Here is a 26,068-nt window from a genome sequence, read left to right on the forward strand (position 1 = left end):
GGATGTTGCTCCCAGTTGCCTCAAAGCAGGTTCTTGTTTTTTAATTTTTGGCTTGAAAGCAAGCTTTGGTTCCATAAAAACCAGGTTCACTGCCACACATAGCCTCCTTTAGGCTGCCAGACCACATAGAGGCTACCAAAAGCCAATCACAGCCCATATTTGGCACCCCCAGGGATATTTTGCATGATTATGTTACTCTCCAACCTTTTTCACTTTTGATGTTGCTCATGGATAAAAAAAAGGTTGGGGATCCCTGCTTTAGATGTTCAGTTGGGATGAGGTCTGCGCTCGGTGCAGGCCAGTCAAGTTCTTCCTATGTTAGCAGATCCATTGTGTATGGACCTTTTGTGCATATGGGCATTATTCTACTGAAAAAGGAAAGAGCTTTCCCTCAAACTGCTGCCACAAAGTAGGAAGCACTTAACAAGAATGCTTCTATGTCTCCAATGGCAGTGATTGTAGAACATTCCAGTTAATTCAATGTGCCTGCGCATAATGAGCAATTCGGGGCAGCTTTTCATTATGTGCATGCAAGTGACCGGACATGGCTGCTCGCAACGGGAGCTCCCTCACGATGTGGGTAGCATAGCGCTGGTTGGGGGGCATTTTTTTTTAAAAAACAAAAACTACTGTTATCCCCAATCGGAATGCAGGCTCGATTAGCCGAACCTTTGGTTGGGGATAACATTTTTACTCAACAGGTGCCCTTTAAGTATGTGCTTCTTCTGCCTGTCTGAACAAGAAATATGGTAAAGGTGAAAAAGTTCATCAGAAAATATAATTGTATTATTATTTTTTTATTAGGAATCCTGACTTAAAACAGACAAAATGTAGGGCACAGATGTCGATATGCAACTGTAAAATACAGTGAAAGATAATATTACATCAGGTTACATTACATAAAAGGCATCAAGTGCATTTCAATACAAAGGCCAATAGATACGATTTGTCTAATAAAACATGACACATACCACTCAAGAAGTATAGGAAAATAGTCCAAGACATCTTTATAATTTAATGTAACCAAGTGATATAAGATATAAGAATAACTGCAATAATGCAAACAATCATGTTTTGTTTTCTTTTACTTTGTGTTCTCTTCCGAGGCCTCATATTAAAATGGGTTAAGATGCTTTTTCGCCACAAACAGGGCTTCTACCCTCCTCTCCCAAGCAGACTCTGGAAGAAAACAATAGATTTTTTTTAGAGGCAGGTTTGTAATCAGAGCACCCTGTGTGCAGACTTACTGAGCAAGTAAAATATCTAACCCCTTTCATTCAGTCCCTTTTCTGGTATCAACCAACATTTTTTGTTCAAAAGGTTATCACAGTGAGTTTGTGAAGATTCTCATTCATCCAGGTCATGGTCTATCTGTAGAAATAAGTCAAATCAACTGGACTTGCTGTGGTTTGGAGCAACATTCCAAGGTATTTATTCCAGAAATATCTTATTTACAAGTTATTCTGAATTGAGAAAGCCAGTTGGATGACTACTGAAATATCTTCAAGAAAAAAAAAAATAGCAAGTCCAGTTGACTTATTTCTACAGATGTTATCACAGTGATTTAGTCCATGCAGACTTAACTCTTGCAGGTGCAGGTTTCATTCATACTGCAATAACCTACCCAGTGAAATAACTTTTGAAAGAATGGCAAGATTGCTATTAAATCAGCAGTAGAGCATACTGTATGTCAGAAAAATGAGTATTTATATAAAAGCTTCACTTTCACAATTAATGCAGTGTTTACTGTGCCAAATGCCTTTCTAAAATGTATAGGACACATCAAATATTAAAACTGTTGGATTTGGTCGGAATACCACATGCTCCACAAATTATTCCGCCAAATACCATACTAAATCCAAACCCTTGACTTCCACGGCAATGTATTTTAAGGCATTTTACTTGAAACATAATTGCAGAAGCTGACATATAACTTTAACCAGTAAATAGTTTATGAGAGAAAATTTGGGGCAAATGTATATTTACTGATTTGGGGTTCCATTATCCAGAAACCCATTATCCAGAAAGCTCCAAATTATGGGAAGGCCATCTCCTATAGACTTCCCTTTTCATGAAATAATTCAGATTTTTATTTTTGATTTCCTTTTTCTCTGTATTAAAGAAACTGCATCTTGCACCAAACTAAGATATACAGATATGGGACCAGTTATCCGGAAAGCTGTTATACAGAAAGCTCCAAATTACTGAAAGGCTGTCTCCGATAGACTCTTTTTAAACCAAATAATCCAAATCTCAAAAAAACGATTTACATTTTCTCTGTGATACTAAAACAGTAGCTTGCACTTGATCCCAACTAATATACAGTATGCTGTAATTAATCCTCATTGTAGGCAAAGCCAACCTATTGGGTTAATTTCAAAGATCCATTATGCAGGACACCTCAGGTCCCAAGCATTCTGGATAATAGGTCCCATACCTATACTTAATCCTAACTAGAGGCAACACAAATCGAATGGGTTTATTTAAAGTTTAAATAAATTTTAAGTAGACTTAGTATGAAGATCCAAATTATGGTGCAGAGCATTCTGGAAAATAGTGTGTGTGTGTGTGTGTGTGTGTGTGTGTGTGTGTGTGTGTGTGTGTGTGTGTGTGTGTGTGTGTGTGTGTGTGTGTGTGTCTCTTTAGCCGTTAAATTAGCAATGGGGCATTGCCAAACACAGCATCTAAAATTGGTCTGAAAAACTGCCAAAACAGAAAAAAAAACTATTCTTGTCACAGTTTTAAGGTTTTACTTTGCATGCAAACTTTGGTTTTTGCAGTCGCTGCATTGATTAATCTTCACACTGATGTACACTTTTGGCTGCTAATTTTTTGTTAAAGTTTTAGCAGACTGCTATAGGATAAGGCAGGATTATGGAAACAATACAAAAATAATAGACAGAGGCACAGTCTAAAACACTTTTATATGAATGTGGAACATCTTTATATGTACATTATAAATTAATCTCTCCCTCTGTTAAAAAAGGTATGTTACTATAAAATGTAGTGCCTAAATGAAATGTTCCAGCTCTATACACATTTGTAATATGCACATCATGTTAGTTAAACTTGCTTTAGCATTACATTTGACATTTATAGACTTCGAAAAACACATGCTAAGATTTGTAGTCCACATCTCTTTCTATCAAAGGAGGTTTCTGCACCTTTCCTTGGAGAGTAGAGAGAAGATTAGGTCCAAGAGATACCATGGACAAACTTCTACTTTTAAAAATACAGAATCTTCATGTTGTTTGAGGTTTGGCTGAGATGAAGGTAAGAAAATCAATAAATGTAATTTTTAGACTGTTCTTAGGATGCCGGTTCCTAAACTTTCATTTCACAAGAGAATTTAACGGGCAAGATGCAGATTCCCAGCATATACAATATATTCTCTCTTTCCCTTCCAGCAAACTCTGTACTTTGCTTTCTCAAGCATTAAACTTTTTCAATATTGCAGTGAAATTGTAAAAATTAAAGGTGTTGGATCACTGTTGTCCTAGAGGATCAAACCTTATCACTTCTGCCATATTCTCTGAGCAGTTAATAAACTGCAACATATGAAAGAACAGAGTTAACCCACAAGACTAAATGTAGATTGTATATCGGTGTCTACTACTTCTTGGTACTATTCAATTGTAAAATATAGAAACAAATGGAACAATGTATAAAATATTATATACAATATCTGTAATACAGAATAAATGTCAATGTTCTACTTAAGAAGGCAGGAGAAGTACATGTGTGTGAATTTAGCTGGAGCACTGAATAGATGGAACAAAGTGCAAAGGCAGAATATGGGAAAACCAGGGTAAAAGAATGATGAGTTGGAGATGGTAGGGGAAAGTACAGACACAGAAATAAGAGGTAGGGCAAAATGTAGGGCACAAGTAAGGCTGGTCAAAGTCAGAGCTGTGGGGTGGGAGTAAATGCAAGGGCTGAAAGTGTTGAGATAAAATGCAAAGTACAAACAAGTTGGGACAAAATACTGTGGGTGAGAGATGGGACAAAGTGTAAAGGGAAGGAAAACATTGAATTTAATGTGACATCAGTTTGTATTTTAGACTTTAAAAAAGCTAATCAACAGCTTTATCAAAGAGAAAAATGCATGGCTTCTGAACTTTAGAATGTGCTATTAACTAGAACAGTGGTTGCCACATATATTTAAATGTTAAGGCTACCATAAAATTAAAAGAAAACCAAACACTGCAATATTTTTTTACACATAACAGGTTGCAAATTTACATTCTATATACCAGCAAACCAAGCTCTGTAGCAGCTTCACACTCACCTGTTTGGCACCGTTTACACAATGCAGGTACTGGCTGGCCAATGAAGAGCAGCTAAGAGACTGCTGTGGGTTCTGCTGATAGCACTGAAGAATTTTAGTCTGCAGGTCAGCACAAACTGGATGAGCCTCATATCGTCTAGAGGGAAAAAAATTAAATAAAATAAGGGCACCGTCAATGTCTCTATAACATGAATACAAATATTAAACAGATCAGGTTTCTTTAATCATATATATTTGTTTAGTACTAAAGTTTGCAGGCTAAATATGCTTATAATACACAAAAGCCACCAATATCCTGTAAATGATATCCTTATAAACGGTGACTAGTGATGTCATCAGTTATAAATGGTGAGTTTTTGTCACATAAAACTTGTGTATTATAATAAATAAAGTACCCCTTGTTGGAAAATATGATGATATTAAAAGTAACCACGGAGTTCCATGACCTGTATAAAAGCACTCGGCCTTCAGTCTTGTGCTTTTATATGTGCATGGAAATCCTGGGTGATTTATAATATCCTTACATTTTACAATAAGGGGTACTTTATTCACTATATAATGAACAAGAGCCATAATTTCCTGTAAATGACATCCTTATAAACGGTGCTTAGTTATGTCATCGGTTATAATCGGAGCTTTGTAATGTCATTTCTGTCACATTACTTACTGAAACTTGTGCATTATAACTAAAGTACCCTTGTTGCAAAATATGAGTATATTAGAAGTCACTTCGGAGTTCCATGAACTTCAGCCTCGTGCTTTTATATGGCCTTGGAACTCCTTGGTTTCTTATAATATCGTTATATTTCACAATAGGGGTACTTTATTCACTATATTACATGCAAGAAAGATTAACTAGTCCAGAAGTGATTAGGTTAGAAAGTCAGAGCAGTCCTTGAACCATACTACTTCACATATCATCACGATGATAACAGATTTACTGATGGCAATGGTAAATAAACCCTACTAAATGGATGTAACAACCTGGATGAAGTGCTAAGGACAGAGCTGAAATCTCACAGAGCAATTATTTGATATGTGTTGGGCTGGTTATAGCTCTGTCTTCTAACAAACATAGTGCAAATTCTTCTTTGCAGTACTGTATATAAAATACTGTATATATATAGATATATATATATAGATATATATATATATATCTATATATATATATATATATATATATACATATATATACACACACACAAACGCCATGTTGCCGGCCAATCAATTAATCTACTCACATCCAATAAGGTCCACACTCTCAGGGCTTTTTGATAAGTTTAAAAGATGATTTTATTATAGTAAGAGACTAGTCTCTTACTATAGTAAAATCATCTTTTAAACTTATCAAAAAGCCCTGAGAGTGTGGACCTTATTGGATGTGTGTGTGTGTGTGTGTGTATATATATATATATATATATATATATATATATATATATATATATATATATATATATATATATATATATATATATATATATATATATATATAAATAAAACTGCATATAACAACATATATTACTGTTTAGATCACTGCATATAATATAGAATATACAGTTAGAACACAGCAGTAGCAGAAGAAAGCAAACAGCAAGCCAATGAATAAATACTAGGAATGTAATAAAAATAACTGATGAACTGTCTATTCATTTTATATTAAAATGTTTGTTGGTTTCTAAGTTACATCTAACCCCATTTACTATGTATAACAGTGCCCTCTGGGCAAAGTGCTAGTGGCATATTGATGGAAAGGTTATGTCTACCCATAACATACACAACATTTAAGGAAAAACACGGGAGCTGTGTATTTTATAAAATGCCAGAGGTGACATTACCAGAGACCCACACATATTACTGCTCTTGGCATGTAATAAATCAAATGAGCTTTTTCATTCCACAGTCAATATCCATTTGAATCCCTGGACATCTTGTCTGCTTATGACTTGCACTCATTGTATTTTCATATGCCACCATATCCATTTCCAGCACTCAAATGTGATATTGATGAGGCCTCAATAGAAATGAAACTCCACCAGCAAAGAATCTTCCTGGATTAGCATACAAGGGAAAAGTGCTGGCCTCATTATTGATCTGAGGTACTTGTTATGCTCACTTAATGCACAGTTTTCACTGTTGGGAAAACTCCAAATGAGATTACTGTCAGACATACAGCCATAAAACATAGGAACTGATACCAAGTCAGACAAACAATAAAGCCACTGCAACATCTGCTTGTAAATACAGAATGTCATGTAAACTAATTTCTTAACATGTTCACAAAAACTGGCACACAAATTGCACTATAAACAACCACTGTTAAAAAGTACTACGGTATATAAGCATTAAAGGAGTGGTTCACATTTAAGTTAACTTTTAGTATGTCATTGAATTGCTAATTCTAAGCAACTTTTCAATTGGAATACTTTTTTCTTGATTATAGCTTTTGAATGATTTGCTTTCTGGCCCCTACTTAAAAACAAATGTTCTGTAAAGCTGGCCATAGACGCAAAAGGACTTCCCTGTCTCTCAACCTGCCACTAACCACAGTTTAAATAAAGTAGTAAAAGAACATATCAGCTGATGTTCTGCCCTGACAGCAATCGTACGAAAGTTTATGTCCGACAAAGCTGGTGACAGTATTCCCACTGAAAATGGCCCGATCGGCAATACATGCAGAGATATTATCGGCAGCCGTCAGAAATCTTTTATCCTGGCCGATCGTCCAAACGACCAATCTCCATGGGACGAAAAATGTTGGGACATCATACAAATCAAAGATTCGTAAGATCGGATCTTTGTGTCTATGGTTAGCTTAAGACTATAAATGTACAAACTGGAGAGCCACTGAATAAAAAACTAAATAACTCAAAAACCACAAATAACAAAAAATTAAAACCTACTGCAAATTGTCTCAGACTATCACTCTCTGTCTACATCATACTAAAAATAAATTTACAGGAAAAACCTCCTTAAATAATAAAAAAAAAAAACTGGATCGCAAAAGATGTATTACAATGATAACTAGCTTTTCAGCTTATACAAGTATAGGATCCCTTATTAAGAAACTCAGAATTATGTCAGCCCATGTTAAGCATATTTTCTAGTAACTAAGCCGCAAAAATCCATACTGCTGACAAAATAATCCTGTGTTGTTTGTTTAAAATGTTTTTAGAAAATTATCCATATCTGGATAATGCATCCTATACCTGTACTTATTCTAAATTAGAGTGTTGATAATGTATCATATTTAAAAACATAAGTATATCATATTGTTAGGTGTCATATATTTTTAAGTAAAATGTTTTACACCAAAGAACCTGTATAAATATCTGTTATGTAAACATAAGCCTCTTTGCCTTATTCAACTTTAATCGCTGCCCCCATGGCTACACAGCACCTTACCAGAGCAAAGTAAGTGTACATTATATTTACATGTACATAAAATATTTGAATTTTTGGTGATTCTGGTCCATTACAAACAGACAGCCACCAGACATGGTGCTGCATAATGCACATCGATCTTCTCTGTCCAGAAAACATTGTTCTACAAGTTTTGTGGTTTATTCAGACACAACTTTGCAAACCCATTGCCATCTTGTGTGCCATAAGCCTTAAATGGTTTTGTGTGATTTTGTTGGATATGATTATACAGCTTTTATTTTTGTAATAACAGTATTAAAAATATAATTGTTCACTAAGAGTAAATCATCTGCATGTTGATGCAGTTTAGCCCAATAAAATGTCATATAAATGGCTTAATTGGTATTGCAATTTGTCCATAAAATACTAAAATACCAAACCTGCCCACTGTGATACCAAACATGGTTTTAAATGTAAAATTAGCAAAGTGACCAAAATATTACTGTACATGTATGGGATCTGTTAATGGGACCTGAGGTTTTCTGGATAACGGATCTTTCCATAATTTGGATCTTCATACCATAAGTCTACAACAAAGTCATGTAAACATTAAATAAACAAACCAAATAAGCTGGTTTTGCTTCCAATAAGGATTAATTATATTTTAGTTTGGCTCAAGTACATGATTCCTTAATACAGAGCTGTACAAAGTTAAGTTTTTAAATAATTAGAAGTTACTGGATTAGTTATTATGGATTTGAATTAGAGTTCCTACCAACATTTATGGTCTATTAATTCTGCAAAAGAACAACTATGATAAACACTTAAAATCTATAGCAGTTTCTGCCAGTATTGTTCTTATTTGATTTCAGACTTTTTTCTGTGTTTACTTAGTAGCCCATTTATATGGAATAGCTTCAGTTTAATTTAAAATCATATTGATATTTAAATGTAGTTGTCTTCTTCCACATATTAAGGTTGAAACATTGCCAGATTAAAGAATGCTTATCTCTAGCATCAATGCCTCTAGTATTAATATTGTTTTTAAACAGCATGAATAATGCTAATGCAAATAACCAGCCATTGGATATATTTGGACATGGTCATAAAATAGTATGATAACATGTTACCAAACTAAAAATATAATTGTTTCTGCGGGGACAGTCTGTGCGACAACTTACAGTCCATGTGCCATGCCCCCACAATTTGGCTTTGGTAGTGGCACAGTGCTTACACCCACCCCAGGGTTAGCTAGTTATTTTAGGGTTGGGGATCCCAACACAACAACTTTCAAGAAAGTAGGAGTTGTCAGTCACCTCTTTAATATAATGCAGGACACACATACAAAGCAGAGGTTAGCAGTAGACTGCACTGGCCCTGGATATGTTTCAGTGGGCACCATGGAGTGATCCTCTTCATGCTGTTTCTTCCTTTGTGCTGGGGTGCACATGTGCAGTAGAGAAAGAAGCTGAACGTTAACAAAAAAAGCTGGATTTTTCACTCAATTGCGCATGCTTCAGCCCCGGGATTTTGAAGAAGGAAGAAAAGGAAGAAGGTGTTGGCTCTGTGGTGCATGCTCAGAAGAAACCTGGGCCAGTGCAGTTTAATGCTAAAAGAAGCACTTTCCCAGGGTGTCAGGTAAGTAATAATCACTGGGGGGATGGTGGGAGGCTAGCATTAGGCACCCCCAGTAACAGAAGCTTATTTTTCTCCTTTAACTTACATAAGCTTTTGTAAGTGTGTTCCTTGTTTTAAGCCTTCTTCAGGGGAAGAAGGGATTAACTGACCCCATTCTTCTATATAGGCCCTGTAAAGACGAAACAGGAGACCACTAAAACACCAAATGCAGCTAAAATTGGATATGCACAATTGTATCTATGTACAGTGCCAATAGAGACGACAGGGGTCAGTTAAATCCTGCATTTGTGTACAGTATGCAGATTATATCTGTTCTTTTTCAAAAAAGTCCAGGGTGTGTTTGTCTTGGTCACACATGAAGTCGAGCAGTGTATAGCAAACAAGTCAAGTAACATAAAAAAAGCCATAAAAAAGGATGCCTATTAGGAAAAGGGCAACTAAGGCCTTTTGATATACTATGCTCAAACCAAGAGCACATATACATGCCAGATTACATCAGCCAATGAAAGTATAGATAAGTGTATTTTACACAATCATTTCTTCCTAGTATAATAAAAGGAGAAGGAAAGGCTTGTAGCACTTGGGGTACCAAATGTCAGGCACCCCTAAGTGATTGTAGTTACTTACCTGAAACCCCGGGCCGGTGCTCCTATCAGCAGAAAACTGCACCGGCCCGGGTTATACCAGAGAGCACCACAGAGCGATCTTCTTCCGTCTTCCTCCTTCTTCACGCAGCTGCACATGCACAGTAGAACGAAGAGCCAAACTTGAACTAAAAAGTCGGCTATTTCGTTCAACTGCGCATGCATTTGCCCCGGGAAATTTGCAGACAGAAGGCACCCCCAAGTGCCAAAAGTTCCCAAAAAAAATGGTGGCTCAAGGTAAAAACAAAACATAAAAAGAGCAATATTCACACTTTCTTTAAGAACATATGTTACTCCTTAAATTGCATAAAGTGCTACTTTTGCTTACAAAAAGTGCTATATTGTGTTTAAACCTAAAAATTAAATGTATTTAATGTATTTTTGATTACATATATTTCATTGGAGTAAGCAACATAAACAAACAATAATGGATACTGGAAGGGTGAGCGGAAAATAAAGAATGGCATATTGAAAAGTTCTTGATTTTATAAGCTTTTAACTCTGAAAATATTAATGTCTTTGCTTGGGGATTTACATATGTTATATATCATCTTCAACTTCTTTTCGATCTCAACAGATGAATCTACATTTATCTTGCTAAAATGCACACAATTAATATTTCATATACTGTATAAGATAGCCTGCATTTCTAATGGGTTCTATTGATCAAAAGAGAACAGTTAAATGCCTGCTAGAGGGTAAATTCTAACGATCTGAGTTTAGAGAATTGTATGTAAAGGATCTTTGACTTGAGTTTTTATAAATACATGAAACCTGAACAAGGATTACACTTCAAATGCCAATTAAGATGGTAACTTTCTTAAGATGGAGACATTTCTTTCAGGCAGCCTCCGAATATCATGTACTAGAAATTACATTTCAAAAAGCTTTCTAATTCCATACAAGTAAAGATTACAAATCATTAAATGTGAAACTATTTTGTCTCACTGAGTAAATATGCACTTGGGCAGTAACCCAAAGCAACCAATCAGTGACAATATTTTAAGCCAGCAGCAGTTACAACAAAACACACATTTGATTGGTTGACCAGGTGCAAATGTATAATGGAAGGCAAGGAAGCACCTGTATTAAATCTGGTAAAAGACCCTTTCCATAACTTGGACTGACATACAATATCTAAAATCTGCTAAAAATCATTTTAACATTAAATAAACTCAATAAGTACAACCCACTATTTTATCATTAAGAGAAAAATAATAACGGTAAAAAAGGGACAGATGCATTTCATGGTTTAAATGCTTTATTAGTTATAAGACTGAGAGATTATTTTCTGTCATATGATGGGAGAAATATTTAAGCATCTACAATTGCCTGATTTGGCAAACTTGGAGCATATGACACATTTATACAATTAACAAACTAACACAGTTGTAAGTGAATAAAGAGGGCTTGAATTGTTAATTGCACTAATGTGCCATAAATTTGCCAAATCAGGCACCTGTAGATGCTTAAATATTTCTCCTATCATATGACATAAAATAATCTCTCAGGTTTATAAATAATAAAGCATTTAAACCATGAAAGAGGCATATAAATAGATTTTTTTTCTTAATGGGTAGTCATGAGAAACATTTTATCTGCAGAAAAGCCTGTTTTCTGTTTGGACAGACAGCTGGTTCGGTGAAAAAGGTGAAGGGAGTGGATAAATATATTTGGATTTCATTAACCAACAGGTGATATTTATATCATTTGATATTTAATCCAAATGAATGTATGATATCTCCCAAAGGCAGAGTGTATAGGGAGAACAGCAGCAGACCAAGTACAGAACCTTGGGTCACCCCTACAATTAAAGAAAATGGTGAGTAGCATAATTTACTGAGAAGGGTCAGTTAGAAAGGTAAAAAAAAAGAAGGACCATACATCTTGATTATGAATAACAAGATAAAATTCTGCATATTCAAAGCAATGTGTAATATGTTGGCGCTCTAAAAATACATGTTAATAATGATAAAATATTTGACCAATTTCTGCAACCAGGGTCGGTTGGCAGAAGAGGCACATGCCTAGGGTGCAAAGCTTTGGGGGGCTATATGCACGTGCCTATAGTCCAGGTCCTTGTCCCTAAACCGCCCACGAGCTCGATAACTCCCAATCCCGTCAGTAACAACCGCGAGCGATGGCTTGTTTATTTACACCCGTTATTCATGGATACACATGTGCAGGGAGGGGAGGTGATATACATAACTTAATTTATACTTAAAATATAAAACTATAATTACAAGAATTTATCTTTTTCATCCCCCTCTTTGGCACGTAATCATAGCTTCAAAAATTGTTCAGATTTCCTGATGCACTAAAAGACAGAAGAACTCACCCCAATTAACATTAATTCAATCAACTAACTTCTAGTTCATAAACAGAAATGACGGTTAATAGTAGTTATTTTCCTGTAACTTGGAATTACGAACAAGTAGCTGGGTGTTGATTGGATTAACCTTTATGGGGGGAATGTAATTATGCATACGTTATACACCTATGATCAAGCGTCATCAGGGTTTGTGCACATTTATTTTACTCTGCTAATACACCTGTTGCACACATGAATGTGAATTAAGAATGCTATTTCGCAAAAGATCTCATTACTTTATGATATCACTGAAAACTACATGCACTGACCCTGTGAGGTTTTTTGCTCTTAATAAATAGCACACAATTGGAGAGAACCAGACACCAAAATTTATGCAGATGCTACTCGCAACATTTCCAAAGAGGTTCAAATTATGTGTTTGTATTTTCTGAACACTTGCATCTAGTAGAGGGTGCAAAAGTTTTCCCCCACTAGTGAATAAGCTCCATTTTTTTTATTAATTTTCAAGATTGTGACTAAGAATTATGACTAAACTTGATTGACTTTTCTCCCATTTCGCTAGGTTATTTAAAAACTTGATTGCATTAAACCGTAGGAAACAAGATGCTCACAAATGAAAATTGCATTTTTAATCGGTCTGCCTTCAACAAATCAAATATAAACTTGCTCAATAACTCATTATCAAATACGATTTGAGAATTTCTCTCTAGAAACTTAATAAATCAGCACCTTAATAAGTGTTCCTTAAGTAATCAAAAACAATACTGAGTAGCTGACTGGACAAAGAAACTTGTTCAAAATGGACAAAAGCAACTAAGTGGTTGCAGGTCTTACCAAAAGCCAGCTATGTATTGTGAAAACTAGGCAAAATTCAAATGAAAAAAGGAGATATAATATCATTAATTACTGTGATGATAACAGAATAATAAAGATGCTACACAGTGACTAATTGCGGAGGGGAATATAATTTTACCATGCCAGATGATGCATTTCTTGCTACCATCCCTTTAATTAGCCAGGGATGGAAGGTGAATACAAATGTGAAATGTAATTAGTTTGCAAGAGCAGAAATCCTTACCCAAAGCCATGCTCTTTAAATAATATTGCATTCTTTTTGCTTGTGTAAACTTTTCATGAAGAGGTAGACATCTTCATAATCTAATAAAACTGGTTAGATTGCAACTGCTAGAAATATTATTAATGAATTAAAACCAAAGCATGTAACAGTAATGCTTTTTTAATGCAACCTGTGTAGTGCAGGAGCAAACGCCATGAGCAACGAGTATATGTTATCACAGATTTATTGTGTGTTGTATACTAAGTGCAGAGGATGTTATTTGATGAGCACAAACAGGCCCTATCCTTGCTCCTAAGCAAGCATAGGTATTCGGCTGAGTCTTCAAATCTTTCATGAAAGATTTGGCCGAATACTGAACCGAGTTCTAATTTGCATATGCAAATTAGGGAAGGGAAGGGAAAAGGTGGATAAAACATTTTTACTTCCTTGTTTTGACAAAAAGTTGTGATTTTCCTTCCCACCCCTAATTTGCATATGCAAATTAGATTCAGTTCGGCCAGGCACAAGGATTCGACCGAATCCGAATCCTGCTGAAAAAGGCCATATCCCGAACTGAATCCTGGATTTGGTGCATCCCTAAAATATACACAAAAATATAAAACAAAATATACAATGCACTTGTACTAGATATAATGAGAGCATATCAGCAGACAAGAGATCTAACGACTGCAGAAGGATATATTCCTTCACATACGCTTAACACAGAATCGCATAGAGCTAAGATATGGATGCTCACATCTTGTTTTGGCAAATGTAAGGCTGAAGAAAGGAAAGCAGCTGGAAGGTCAGAGTCAGACCACAAATTTAATCAGGAGCTTGGTCTGTAGAAAAAGAACACCATTGCAAAGTAGAGGGGACAGGGCATTGCCTTTGGCCTTTATGCAACAGAGGGGCTTTCTGTTTTTTTTATTTTTTAAACCTTCAATTGCAGGATGGCTGGCTAATAATTGTAAGCTCCTTTAGGCAGGGTTCTCTATCTCTTGTATCAATTATTGGTTGCATTGTATGTATATCTGTATTTTCAATGTATGGACCTATTTATTGAACAGTGCTGCATTAATAGGATGGCACTTTAGAAATTTATGTTGATAATAATAGTGATAAAAATAATTAGGAATTGCCACTAGCAGCTGACCTGGTTTAACTAAAGGAAGGCACCTTGACCTGTCAGCATTGTGAGCAGAGGCGGCTTATGGTGGAAACGAAACAACGGGGAACCAGATTGGCATATTGTAGAATACTCTATTATATACTTTTTATAACCTACATGGAAAAAACACTCAGAAGTAGTACATTTTGAATATTTCATGCATGATTGCTGCAGTTCCTATTTTTCACTCCAAGCTTTAAAACCATCCACACAGCCTTACTTGAATCTGGCCTCCACTTCACTGGCAGCTTTTTGGTATTGCTCGGTAGTAACCTTGTAAAACTGGGCACTCTGTAAAACAAAAATATAACATTTATAAGCATCATAAGTCAAGTCATATCAGTTATAAAGGTTTTTGACAAAAGGATGGTTCTTTCGTAATCCTATAAATATTTCTGTGACTGCAATGCTCATGTAAACTCTGGATTTAACAATGAAGCTTTACATATACCCCATTTATTGTGCAGCAGCCTCGACACCTTTACCTTTATAAATATGCATCATATGCATTTATCCAGTAACACACATAAGTTTGGTTTTGCTTATTACAGTATTCAGAATAGGTCAAAAGTATATGTAAATATTTTATAATGAATATGAAATCATTTCTGGACTTTGCTATATTGAAGATCTCTATTATGTGCCAAATAAATACCTCAAACAGCATTAGCATACAGTAAAAGAGCCACTGATAAGTAAAATCAATGGTGCATTTATAATAGGTGTGGATTGTAGAGATGCAACTATAAAAGTTCACTCATGCAGTGATGGTGTTAATATTCAGCATTTTGGCTCTGTGCTGTACAAAATCAATAGTGGTATGGAAAAGGAGCAGACAGACTGCTGAGCAAGAGTGGACAGGTCTCCATTTGAGCTGATGAATGGCCTTCTATCAAGCCACTGCCCCCATGATGCCAGCATTTGCTATAATCTTATTTAGGTTGCGATTTATCTTTCCATTGCCTGATCAATAAAGATGAACACAACCACTGCAAGGATCAATATCTATTTTTCATCATTTTCAGGAACCGTTTGTCACATATACAATATGCTACTGTTGCATTTACCATTCTTAAAGCTGGTGAAAAGCCGTAAATTTCAGTGACTTAGCACAGAAATATCACCAATACTGTAAAGATAAAAAAAGGCAGTAAACATATTTTACAATACAGTATATTGTACAACTGATTTACATAATCAGCTGTACATAATCTTTAATCTTTGTTTCTGTAGTATGACTTCAATAGTTTATTTTTTATTTTTATTAAAGGTAAAGTAATAGGTTACATAGCAAAGATGGGTAACAGAATGTTGTCTTACACAGTTATGCATGAACGCAACATTAAAGCTTGCATTCTGACTAATTTAGACAGTTTCCATGTCCCATGTCTCATTAATAAGGAGGAGGCCAGGATACTGTAATTAGGGGGAAGATCAGTCAAGGGTTGTTTTCAGTAATCAAATCCTGGGATCGTTAAAAGCTATGAACCCAGGGGGAACAGAAATCAAAATTTGAAAATGAACAATTAAGAATCAAAACTTAATAAGCATAACAATAAAAACAACAACTATAAAATACTTTGCCTCCTTAACTCTTCTGACATCAATAGTTTTTAAACTTTTTTTTACAAAAAAAATTAAGATAATATCTCTAGAGCTTTCTATATAGGTTCCATCAACAGATGAGAGAGCTCCCGAATGAAGTACCAAACCAACCAGGAGGATGCAAAAATGAAGTGATAATGAAAAAACTGGGGAAAGTCAACCCATCCTGACCATATGGTTCATTGCGTTCTTTCAATAACATTGTATGCCTGCTTCCATGCCCAGGCTTACATTGAAATAATAAAAATTATATTTGAAAAAGAACATCAATGTAATGACTACATTTTCAGATATTCCGAGGCAACACCCAGTTTAGACATGCAGCCTACCTATGTTAGTAACAACTTTAAGGAAACAATTGAGATTAATTAAGGCAATTAGTCGATAAATACATCTTTTTAATAGATATACTGAATTTGACAATGCTATTTTTCCATTGCCCTGCATCCCATTTTAGCTACACACCTCAATTTACTGATTTCACTGAAGTAGAGAAGTTTTGGGTTGTTCAAATACATACAGAGGTCATCTGTCGAGGGTACATTTAATTCTGAGGTATCAACTTCAATGACACTGTGGGGGTTATTTACTAAACCTCAATTTTTTTTCTGGCTGAGGTTTTTTGGGCAAAAACTAAAATTTTCATAGGAAAAAAACTCAAGTCAATAGGAGATGTCCCTTTTACAATTTGAAGATATCATTATCTGGGTTTAGTCTGATAATCCAAAAATTCAGGTCTTTTGGGCGATAACCCAAACAAATCTCAATTTTATAGAGCTTTTTTCCGACCCAACTTTTTCAAGTTATTTTATTGATAAATAAGATACAATCGTGGATGGGAGTTTGGTCGAGCTTAGTTTAATAAAAATATGAGATACATTGGAGTTTTAGTAACTAACCCCCTGTATGTTGATTTAACAAAATAATCAACACAATGGTTGGTCGGTTTCATCTTTAAAAAAGCGCACAACGCAACACATTTAAATGAGACGCTGTTTGCATACATGGTGGAAAGGATCGGTAGAAATATATATTGCTCTTCCTGCAAATAAAATAAATAATACAAAATGGGGATCAAACTGGTCGAAAGTGAAAGAGGAAATAATGTGAATATTAACATAATCAAGCAGTTTGGAGATAGGGCATAATAGATTTTTGACCCAACATATAAAATTACATTTTACAAAAGGGAGTTTAAATAAACAATGCATATTTATGCAAATTTATAAATACCTGGAAAAATATAACTATAATAATAATGATATACGTGGTTGTTCATAAGAACCTTTAATAAGACTCGGTCACCTATAGATTCACTATATGCAGATAATGACTTCCAACCTGTTGAGCAGGTGGTTTCAAAAATACTTGTCTATGTAAGTCAAGGAAAAGTGCATTAGAATAATGGACTAGGCAATTAAGAATTTAGAAAAGGGCTACAGTGGTACAAAGAAGATTAAAATCCATGTAGATGTAAATCAACAATGTCAGCCAGGCTAAGGTTCAATAACCTGCAATTAAAACAAATGATGCCAGATAACCAATGATACAAAGCAAGCAGAACATTACATGTAGGATTTCAACTAAGCACAAACCTTACAAGAGACAAACAGTCCCTAGAGATAGAAAGTAGAGAAGTCTAGCATGACATTCAAGAAGACTACAATTGCTGAGCTTGGTATGCCAGTGGTTTCTACTACCATTCCTTAGTCACAATTCCTATGTTCTAGGACATCTAGTTGATGGGTTGCTAAATATTGTTTAAATATTTTCTTCCAGAAATATGTTACTTGCTCAGTTGCTGAAGGAATGTTTGATTTGAGCAGAAATAAATTGAATGGGATGAGGTGGATAGCCTTTTTCAAACAGTTCGCCAATGCTCTACTCAGAATCATTTCATTGAAGCTTTACCTGTTGCAAATTGTGAATGCTTGATTGTAATAAAAGACTTTACCAGATTCAAAAAAGTGATACAGAAATGGCAAATGGACAATTCATTACAAATTTAAAGCCAGTTTATTTCACACTAAAGAGGGGACAGAATTCCAATTTTGTGTGTGTTAAAATTTTGAATTTCATTGTGCAAGCATTTTTGCATATTTATTACATTCAGATTTAAGTAAACCAACTGAAATGATTGTAAAATACACTGATTTTTTGATATGTAAAACAGATTAATTTGCAATATTATGTTATCACATAGCCAACATTAATGTTCACTGCAGTTTCTACTACAGCAACAGGTTACATGGACCATTAAAAAACTGATTATTTGTCAATAAAAAACTGTATATCAAAGCCTTTAACCCATCAGTAAATGTCACATAAGGCTTCACATCATATGTAAATTGTTCTGCTGTTTCTAATACCCTTCTAGTTAGTTATGTTTTCTAGTGATTGCATCACTGAGTGTCACAGCTCATCTATATGATTAATTGACTTTTTGATTACTCTGGTTTTTCCAATTAAATGCTTCCTATTTTGTACAAAGAATGGAAAAAGCAGAGACAACGATAATAAAAGGAGATGACAAGAGAACAGATTAGTGTCAGCAAAGACTTCTCATAATCAAGGGAAATTATTATACATATTTGCAGGCAGATGATGCCTGTCAGCTCTTAATAGTAATAAAAATAACAGGGAGCAAGTTTTTTTAAGAATAAAAATAGAAACAAAACAGGGGCTTGGTCATCAGAAAAATGGCTTGTTAATGGAAAACTTACTTTATAGTGCATTAACCATGAATAGTCAGTATATCAACACATTCTTTGGATGTTATATTTATTTTCATGTTTCTTTTGTCATAAAACATGGAATCATGGTGGGTTTAATTTTCAATTTTGACACAGTTCAATAGAAATATACCCAGGCAGGTAGGCGTTTGCTGGTAGGAGTGTTGGTATGTTTATGTGTCAGTATTCGTTATTTATATATGTATATTCAAAGTATCTGCACTGTATCTAAAAACAGTTGTGAGTGCACTGTTGATTATCTATCTGAACCCACACAGACCATATAAACAAACTTTATTCTGTTAAACTTTGCAGAGACTTAAAAGTGTGTTTGTATGGTCTATATGGATTCAGATAGACGCAGTGGTATGCTGGCCTTTATGAAAGTTCTGAATTATAATCAACGGTGTACTACTATGTTTTTAGTTATAGTGCAGACACTTTGTGTTTTCATGTACAATGAGTGCCTAAATTCTTTCAGACATTCTGCATTGATCAGATATAGGTATAACTAGATCAGTCGAATATAAATCCCTAAGTTTCTCTAGGGCCCAACGATCTGATCAGAATTGAGGCAATATGGGCGGTCGAATCACGGGACCACATTAACGTACAGATGCGGCCACGTTCCGACCGGATTTTTAACCCTGCCCGATTGGCATCCGGCCGACTTTCGGCCAGATATCGGTCGGGGACCCCCATCGGATGGCACCACACACGGCCAAAATGCTCGGTCTGTCGACAGCTTTTATCGGCCTGTGTATGGGTGCCTTTAGTTATCATGATCAAATGCAATTAATCTTCATGCAGAACAATGTTTTGTTTATTAACTCAAAACGCATAACAGTCACCAACCCTGCAAAACCTGAAGAGCAGCCAACCAGAAAAAAATACTAGTACAGGTATGGGACCTATTATCCAGAATGCAACCCAATAGGCTGATTTTGCTTTCAATAAGGATTGATTATATCTTAGTTTGGATCAAGTACAAACTATTGTTTTATTATTACAGAGAAAAAGGACATAATTTTTTTTAAAAAATTGAGTTATTTTGATAAAATGGAGTCTATGGGAGATGGCCTTTCCATAATTTGGAACTTTCTGGATAACCGGTTTCCGGATAACAGATCCCATACCTGTAGTAAATTGCAATCTGTCAGACAATGGCTTTCTGGATCCTGCAGGCTTGAATGGAAAACTCAATACCATAATTCTAAGAAAGAACACGTTTTTCCGTGCAGTGGGCTATTAGAACAAGCACTGGGAACATATTTATCAACTAAGAACAATTCACATTTGTTTTTTGACTGTATGTTACTACTACTTGGTGTTGAGTTGAAATGCAGCAATTACAGATGCTTCACAACAGCCCTCTATAAATTCATTAGGCAGTACATTTAAACAATACTCATATCTGCAAAACACAGGAAAAAGATGGATAAATGCATTTTGTCGTCATTATCCCTCCATATATAACTACATTACAAACAGCACAAAAATTAAGCAACCCACAACACATCAGATGCAGGTAAAACCTACATAAATGCATAAGGGCCCTTTGGGTCAAAAGTCCCAACACACAAAGATCCATTAGCGGAGGTAACCAGATCTGGAGGAAACCTTTAGTATTTGTAAAATGACTGGAACCTAAGCAAGCCTGTGAAGGTTCTCATTCATCTAGGTCTTAGTATATCTATAGTAATAAATCAAATCAACTGGATTTAAAATACAAGCCCAGCTGCTTTGACGTATTACTATAGATAAACTAAGGAAGGTTGAGTTGATTTGGCTAATACGGTTATACTGAAAATAAGACATAGACTTATACAGTCTTATGATACAAAAGAAACATTGGGAAACGCCAGGCGTTTCTTGCACCTTCCAAGGCTATAGTAATTTTTTTCCACTTCACTTAATAATACATGTGCCTAGCATAGGGATATTTATGAGAAAGAAAGAAGATGACAGCATAGCATTCTGCAGAAGTGAACCCTGGACCGGGGTGTTTTTTTTAAAGAAAAGGAGAGAAGGCCAAGGGTAGAAAATAAGAGATTTTACAAACTTGTTCATCTGGTGATTTTTAATTTCTTGAAATCCTAGATTTAACAGATGCATATTTTCTATGCACAAACACAGATTTATTATTTTTTTTGCATAATTCCATAGGATGCATTTGTGAGAAAATATACTCTAAAGACACACAAGTGTCTGATATAAATAGGGGGTGAAACCTTGTAGGGAGATTATATGGAAAGGTCTATGTTGCAAACTAATGATACTAGTGACAGTGGACACGTTCTGTCCTGACTTTCCCAAAGCCTTGTACTGGTGTAGACTAATTGGACAGAGCTTCCTTAACTGACCATTGACCAGATATGTATGTTTAAGAGAAGTGAATATTGTTGTGGTAAAAGTGATCTTGGTTTGCTGTTTTTTAGTTGATTTTAGATTGTAACCTCAGTCAAGTAACTTGCTAGTGGTATATAAATACCGACAAGACACTTTCAAAGTATATTACAAAATTTTAACCATCACACCTCTGGGTGTGGACATATCGCAGAACCCTAGAATCACTGACATCTTTATAGAAGGGGCAATCAGAATTACAAAATCTTTCTTGTGATATTTCTTCACTTTCTGTAGTAAACACTTACCCTCTCTTCCAGTCTTGCCAGTTGATCTTTATAATAATCATCCAAACGCTTCAGGTCACGCTCTTTTTCATTCAATTTCTTTGCCTACAATAAAATAAATTCCAATTAAACATGCAAACTAGTCGAAATATAGTTAGATATCTCTTTGTAAAGATATTAGATCCACTTAACAGAAACTGCTTATCCTTAAGTTAAGTTCAATAGTGTCCAGTTTGAAATAACAATTATTCATTTTTGACTGATTTGCTTTTTCTCGATATTAAGAAAATACCTTGTATCTACATTAACTAAGCTAATTTAAAAACAAGATAACACTACCAGAGTGGGATCTACTATCTGGCATCCACTTTCAATAAAATGAAAGTGGTATAGTCATTTCCCAAAGAATCTGATTTAAATAAACAATTATTCACTTTTAGTGGATTTGACAATACCTTGTACTTCATGATAGCCAAGCTAGGACACAACCATATCAGTTAAGCGTCCATTGACCAGTGTATGCCCAGGTAGTCAAATCAGGTAAAGATCTATGTGTAAACTCTGTCAAACAAGTGGAGTATGGCCCACTTATGGTCATGGTCACAAGCTTTTCGAATTATAGTTCCCAGACATACAGTTCTGTAGAAAAAAAAACTGATGTACCCATATTAGTGCCAACTTACCCGAGTTGTCAGTTCCTGCAGCATTTGATAAGAGGTAAAACAGATTGAGCCAAGAGAAAGGAAATTACCAACTAAAAATTACTTTCAGGTATTTGATACACAGAGCCTACTACTGTAATAGTAACAGAAGGCTAAAATTCAATAATCAATGGCTGACACGGACATGCTAATTACACATTCAAATTTTATGTGCTCTGGGGCATGATGGAATACACCCACATGTACTTAGACAGAACAGGCTGGCTCAAAATGCACCAAGCTTTTCATAATTTAAAAATGTTCAATCATCTAGTATGGTAGAAATGGACTGGAGAAAAATAAAGAAATTAAAATATTCAAAGAGGGTTTATAGTTGCACCTTGCAGAAGTGTACATTTAAAAAAAACTGTAGCGTAGAAATTACCTAAAGGTTTAAGAGGTCACATTCATAGTAGCACTACAAACGCCATAGTTTACAAAGAACCAATAATGTCAAAAAAAAAAGTAGTTAGTTGGGATACAAAAATACATTCAAATTTTACTCTCACTTCAGACCTCAGCTGAGAATCTGATCCGTAAGAGGCCTCAAAAAGAATGCTCAGCTACACCTACAGATGTACAAGAAAACAACAATCAAATAAAGTCAACAAAGGTGCAGCTCCTATTTACCTTAAAGATTCAGAAGGTACAAATATAAGAAAAACCCTATAAACTGTTCATGTCTACGAGGACTTTGACTAGAAATGCCAACAGCAGCAAAGCACAAGTTTGTAATTGTATTTCTATAATAAAAATATAGCAGTGTAGAAAAACAAATGGGAGTTAGATTTAAGAAACTGTATATACCAATCACTGGAGAGTATTTTCCCTGGCAGGAGTCCGCAAACAGAATGCAAACTGCTGTGAGCAACACAGATTCTAAGTTATACATATATAAAATTCAATTTAAATTCACAGCTGGACAATATGAGATTCCAAGAAACACGAGCAGAAGGACACTATTCATTGGATTATCCTTGGCTGATATATGGCCCATCTGCAACACAAGGGGTCCAAGAGGTGGCATAACAAGGCCAATTACCTACTTATTGCTCTAAGAATGCAATGGCCTACAGTAGTCTGCTGTTATCATTCACAGAAAAATGTCCTTAGAACTTGCAGATAGATTCATTGATCATTCATAAAACAAAGAAAGTTAAAGTTCACAAAACATCCTATATGTATATAATAAAATCAAAATAATTTCGGGTTCCCCAAATTAAAATAGCAGATATATCAGATGCCACAAATTGCTTTTGCAGCCAGCCAGTTATATTTGCAGCATTTTTCTAGCCAGCTCTGCTGACTTGAGTGTAATCCACACTAGGTTTTGCCAGAATTCCTCAGGTTATGACGACTTTTCATTTGATGTTAAAAAGAAAGAATATTAATGCCTATTTATCAGATACAGGTATGGGATCCAATATGCAGAACCCTGTTATCCAGAAAGCACCAAATTACGGAATGCCGTCTCCCATAGACTCCATTTTATCCAAAAAAAATCTTTAACTTTTAAAAATGATTTCCCTTTTCTCTGTAAAAATAAAACAGTAGCTTGTATTTGATCCCAACTAAGATATAATTAATCCTTATTTGGAAGCAAACCCAGCCTATTGGGTTTATTTAATGTTTACATGATTTTCTGGTAGACTTACGTTATGAAGATCCAAATTATGGAAAGATCCATTATCTGGAAAACCCCAGGTCCCGAGCATTCTGGATAACATGTCCCACACCTGTAGTTGCCTAAACTCAAATATATTGTTTCAAAGGCATTGGAGCCTTGATGTATTACTGATTATTGATTATTATGGCATTTGTCAGTGATATCCTGCAATGCCATAGGTAGGTTTGCAGGGAAATCACTGATCCAGATGGGACAAATCTTTGTTGCAGATTCACAGCTTTGCACTAGTCATTCCACTGTGAATCCAGACACCTATTCCAACAAACTCTGAGTGGCATATTTATAAGGGTGTAGAATATATTTCTTACAACTTTTACATTCCTGCATAGTTACAGTGTGATAAGGACTGATGCAAAGAGCAAATCATGTCAGTAAAAACATTATTTTTGGCACAATTTATTTAAACATTGTGCTTCCATTTATTGGGCAAATGCCTCAGATAAAGAAAGTTATAGCACATACAGAGGAATTATGCCTCAAATGCAGACAGCTGTGCTCTGACAATAACCACTGAGATTTACATAAACTGTTTGCAGGGTATTTTGCTCTGGTATTTATTTTCACTGGAAAAAGGAAAAGATCAGCAAAACGCTGCTCGTGCCATTATAGTACAGATATAAGGTCTGTGGGCACTTATGTAAATATATATCCCATTGGAGATAAGGGATTAAGGTGGCATACAGTTATTTCCTGCTATTTTTGGTAGAAGAAAGTGGGGCTCATTTATTAACGCAGCGCAGCGCTAAAAAGAGCGCAGTGGCCAGACATTTGCCCAGCGCATGTGAGTATTTAATAATGTAGCGCACGATACCTTAACAGTGCGATTTGTGCGCTAATGTAGACACAAGACAGGTGCGACGTGTGAAACTGCGTATCAGCTGTCGCAGTGCTTATAATAAATTGTGCGCACAGGAAGATACCGCAAAGGTAAGGATTAGTTGTGCTCATGTATGAATGCGCTGCTTTAATTAGTTGCGTCACATATTGCGCATATTGCGTTCACTTAGAAGCATCTGCATTTGTTTCTGTGCTAATATTTGTTTGGTTGCAAAGGTGTTTAGCCTACCTGATACCCTTAAAGGAACCTTGGTCAATATAAACATGTTGGGTGGAAGGCGTGGTTAATATGCACTTTACAAGGGTTGTTCATCTTGAATATACTAGCGCAGCTGGGCAGGAATGCGCATTTTGAAGAGCGTTACTATTACGCCACGAAGAGGCAGGCGTAAAAATTGTGGTGCTGTTGCCCGGGTGCAGTTTTGCACATATACAGACGCAAATCTGCGACGGCCGCAGTGCAAGCGCATTGTAGCCACGCCCACAGCCACGCCCCTAACAACCACGGCATCGTTTGCGACATAAATGCCCAATCTTTTGCGCAATGCGCATAAACAAAACCATCGCAAAAGCTCTGTGTTATGCGCAATATCACGCAAATATATTAGCGATCACGCTTGTGATGGCGCAGACAACCTTTTGCGTCCACTTATGCGCTGCGCTGCTTTAATAAATGAGCCCCAGTGTCTTTCATAATTATGTGCAATTTATGCACTTTTGAGTATGGAATAAAATCAGAAGCTGCACAATGCCTTCAATATTGCTTCCTTTAAGCGCCAGGCCCCCCTGCAAAAAAATCTTCAGAGGGGCCCGGCTCACTACGATCCCCATCTTCCCACCCACTTCCTGTCCCGCCTCCATCCATGTCCCGCCCCAACTCCACCCGACTTGCTTCCCCCTTCCTCGCCGGTAAGAAAGAGTGGCTGGGGAGGTGGGTTTTTTTTTTATTAACTCTAGAGGAAGCAGTCTGCTTCCTCTATAGTTCCACCACTGCTGGGGCCCTGAGTTTGTGCCCAAGCAGGGACCATGTACATGGAACTTGTGGGGCTGCGGACAAAGGTGCAGCTGTCAGTAGCAACAAGCAATTAGTCTACTACAAATTGGAAAATTAAAGTAAAGACCTGGCTCATTATTGTTGGCAGTTTCACTATAGCAAAATGTGCCATTTACCAGGTTAGCGCTCCTTTATATCAGAACACCACACATTAATAATAAATAATAATAAAGAAAATTCCCAGGTTTATTTAAATATTCCCAAGATATTTTCAGGGTGAACAGTTAACTATACGAACAAGTTAGTTAACAACTGATTATATGACAGTATTTCTCACACAATAAATCCTTGTATGTTGCTTGGGCTTGTGTGGGTTACTTCCATGTACT

The 26,068-nt window shown here is 35.7% G+C and overlaps 1 protein-coding gene across 2 annotated transcripts in view; it reads right to left on the minus strand.

Annotated features, from left to right (window-relative positions):
• Positions 1–781: 781 nt before the first annotated feature.
• The window catches only part of chchd3.L (coiled-coil-helix-coiled-coil-helix domain containing 3 L homeolog), a 61,605-nt gene continuing 36,318 nt past the window's right edge, over positions 782–26,068 (minus strand). The window contains exons 5-9 of one of the 2 annotated variants that reach the window (XM_041585063.1): positions 22,144–22,158; positions 21,482–21,565; positions 14,711–14,781; positions 4,289–4,424; positions 782–1,179 (exon numbers count right to left, since the gene is read on the minus strand). In XM_041585063.1, coding sequence (XP_041440997.1) covers positions 1,156–1,179; positions 4,289–4,424; positions 14,711–14,781; positions 21,482–21,565; positions 22,144–22,158 — 330 coding nt within the window. In that variant the 3' untranslated portion in view covers positions 782–1,155. 2 annotated transcript variants of the gene reach the window in all.

The sequence above is a fragment of the Xenopus laevis genome, chromosome 3L (assembly GCF_017654675.1).
Source record: "Xenopus laevis strain J_2021 chromosome 3L, Xenopus_laevis_v10.1, whole genome shotgun sequence".
Lineage (NCBI taxonomy): Eukaryota > Metazoa > Chordata > Amphibia > Anura > Pipidae > Xenopus > Xenopus laevis.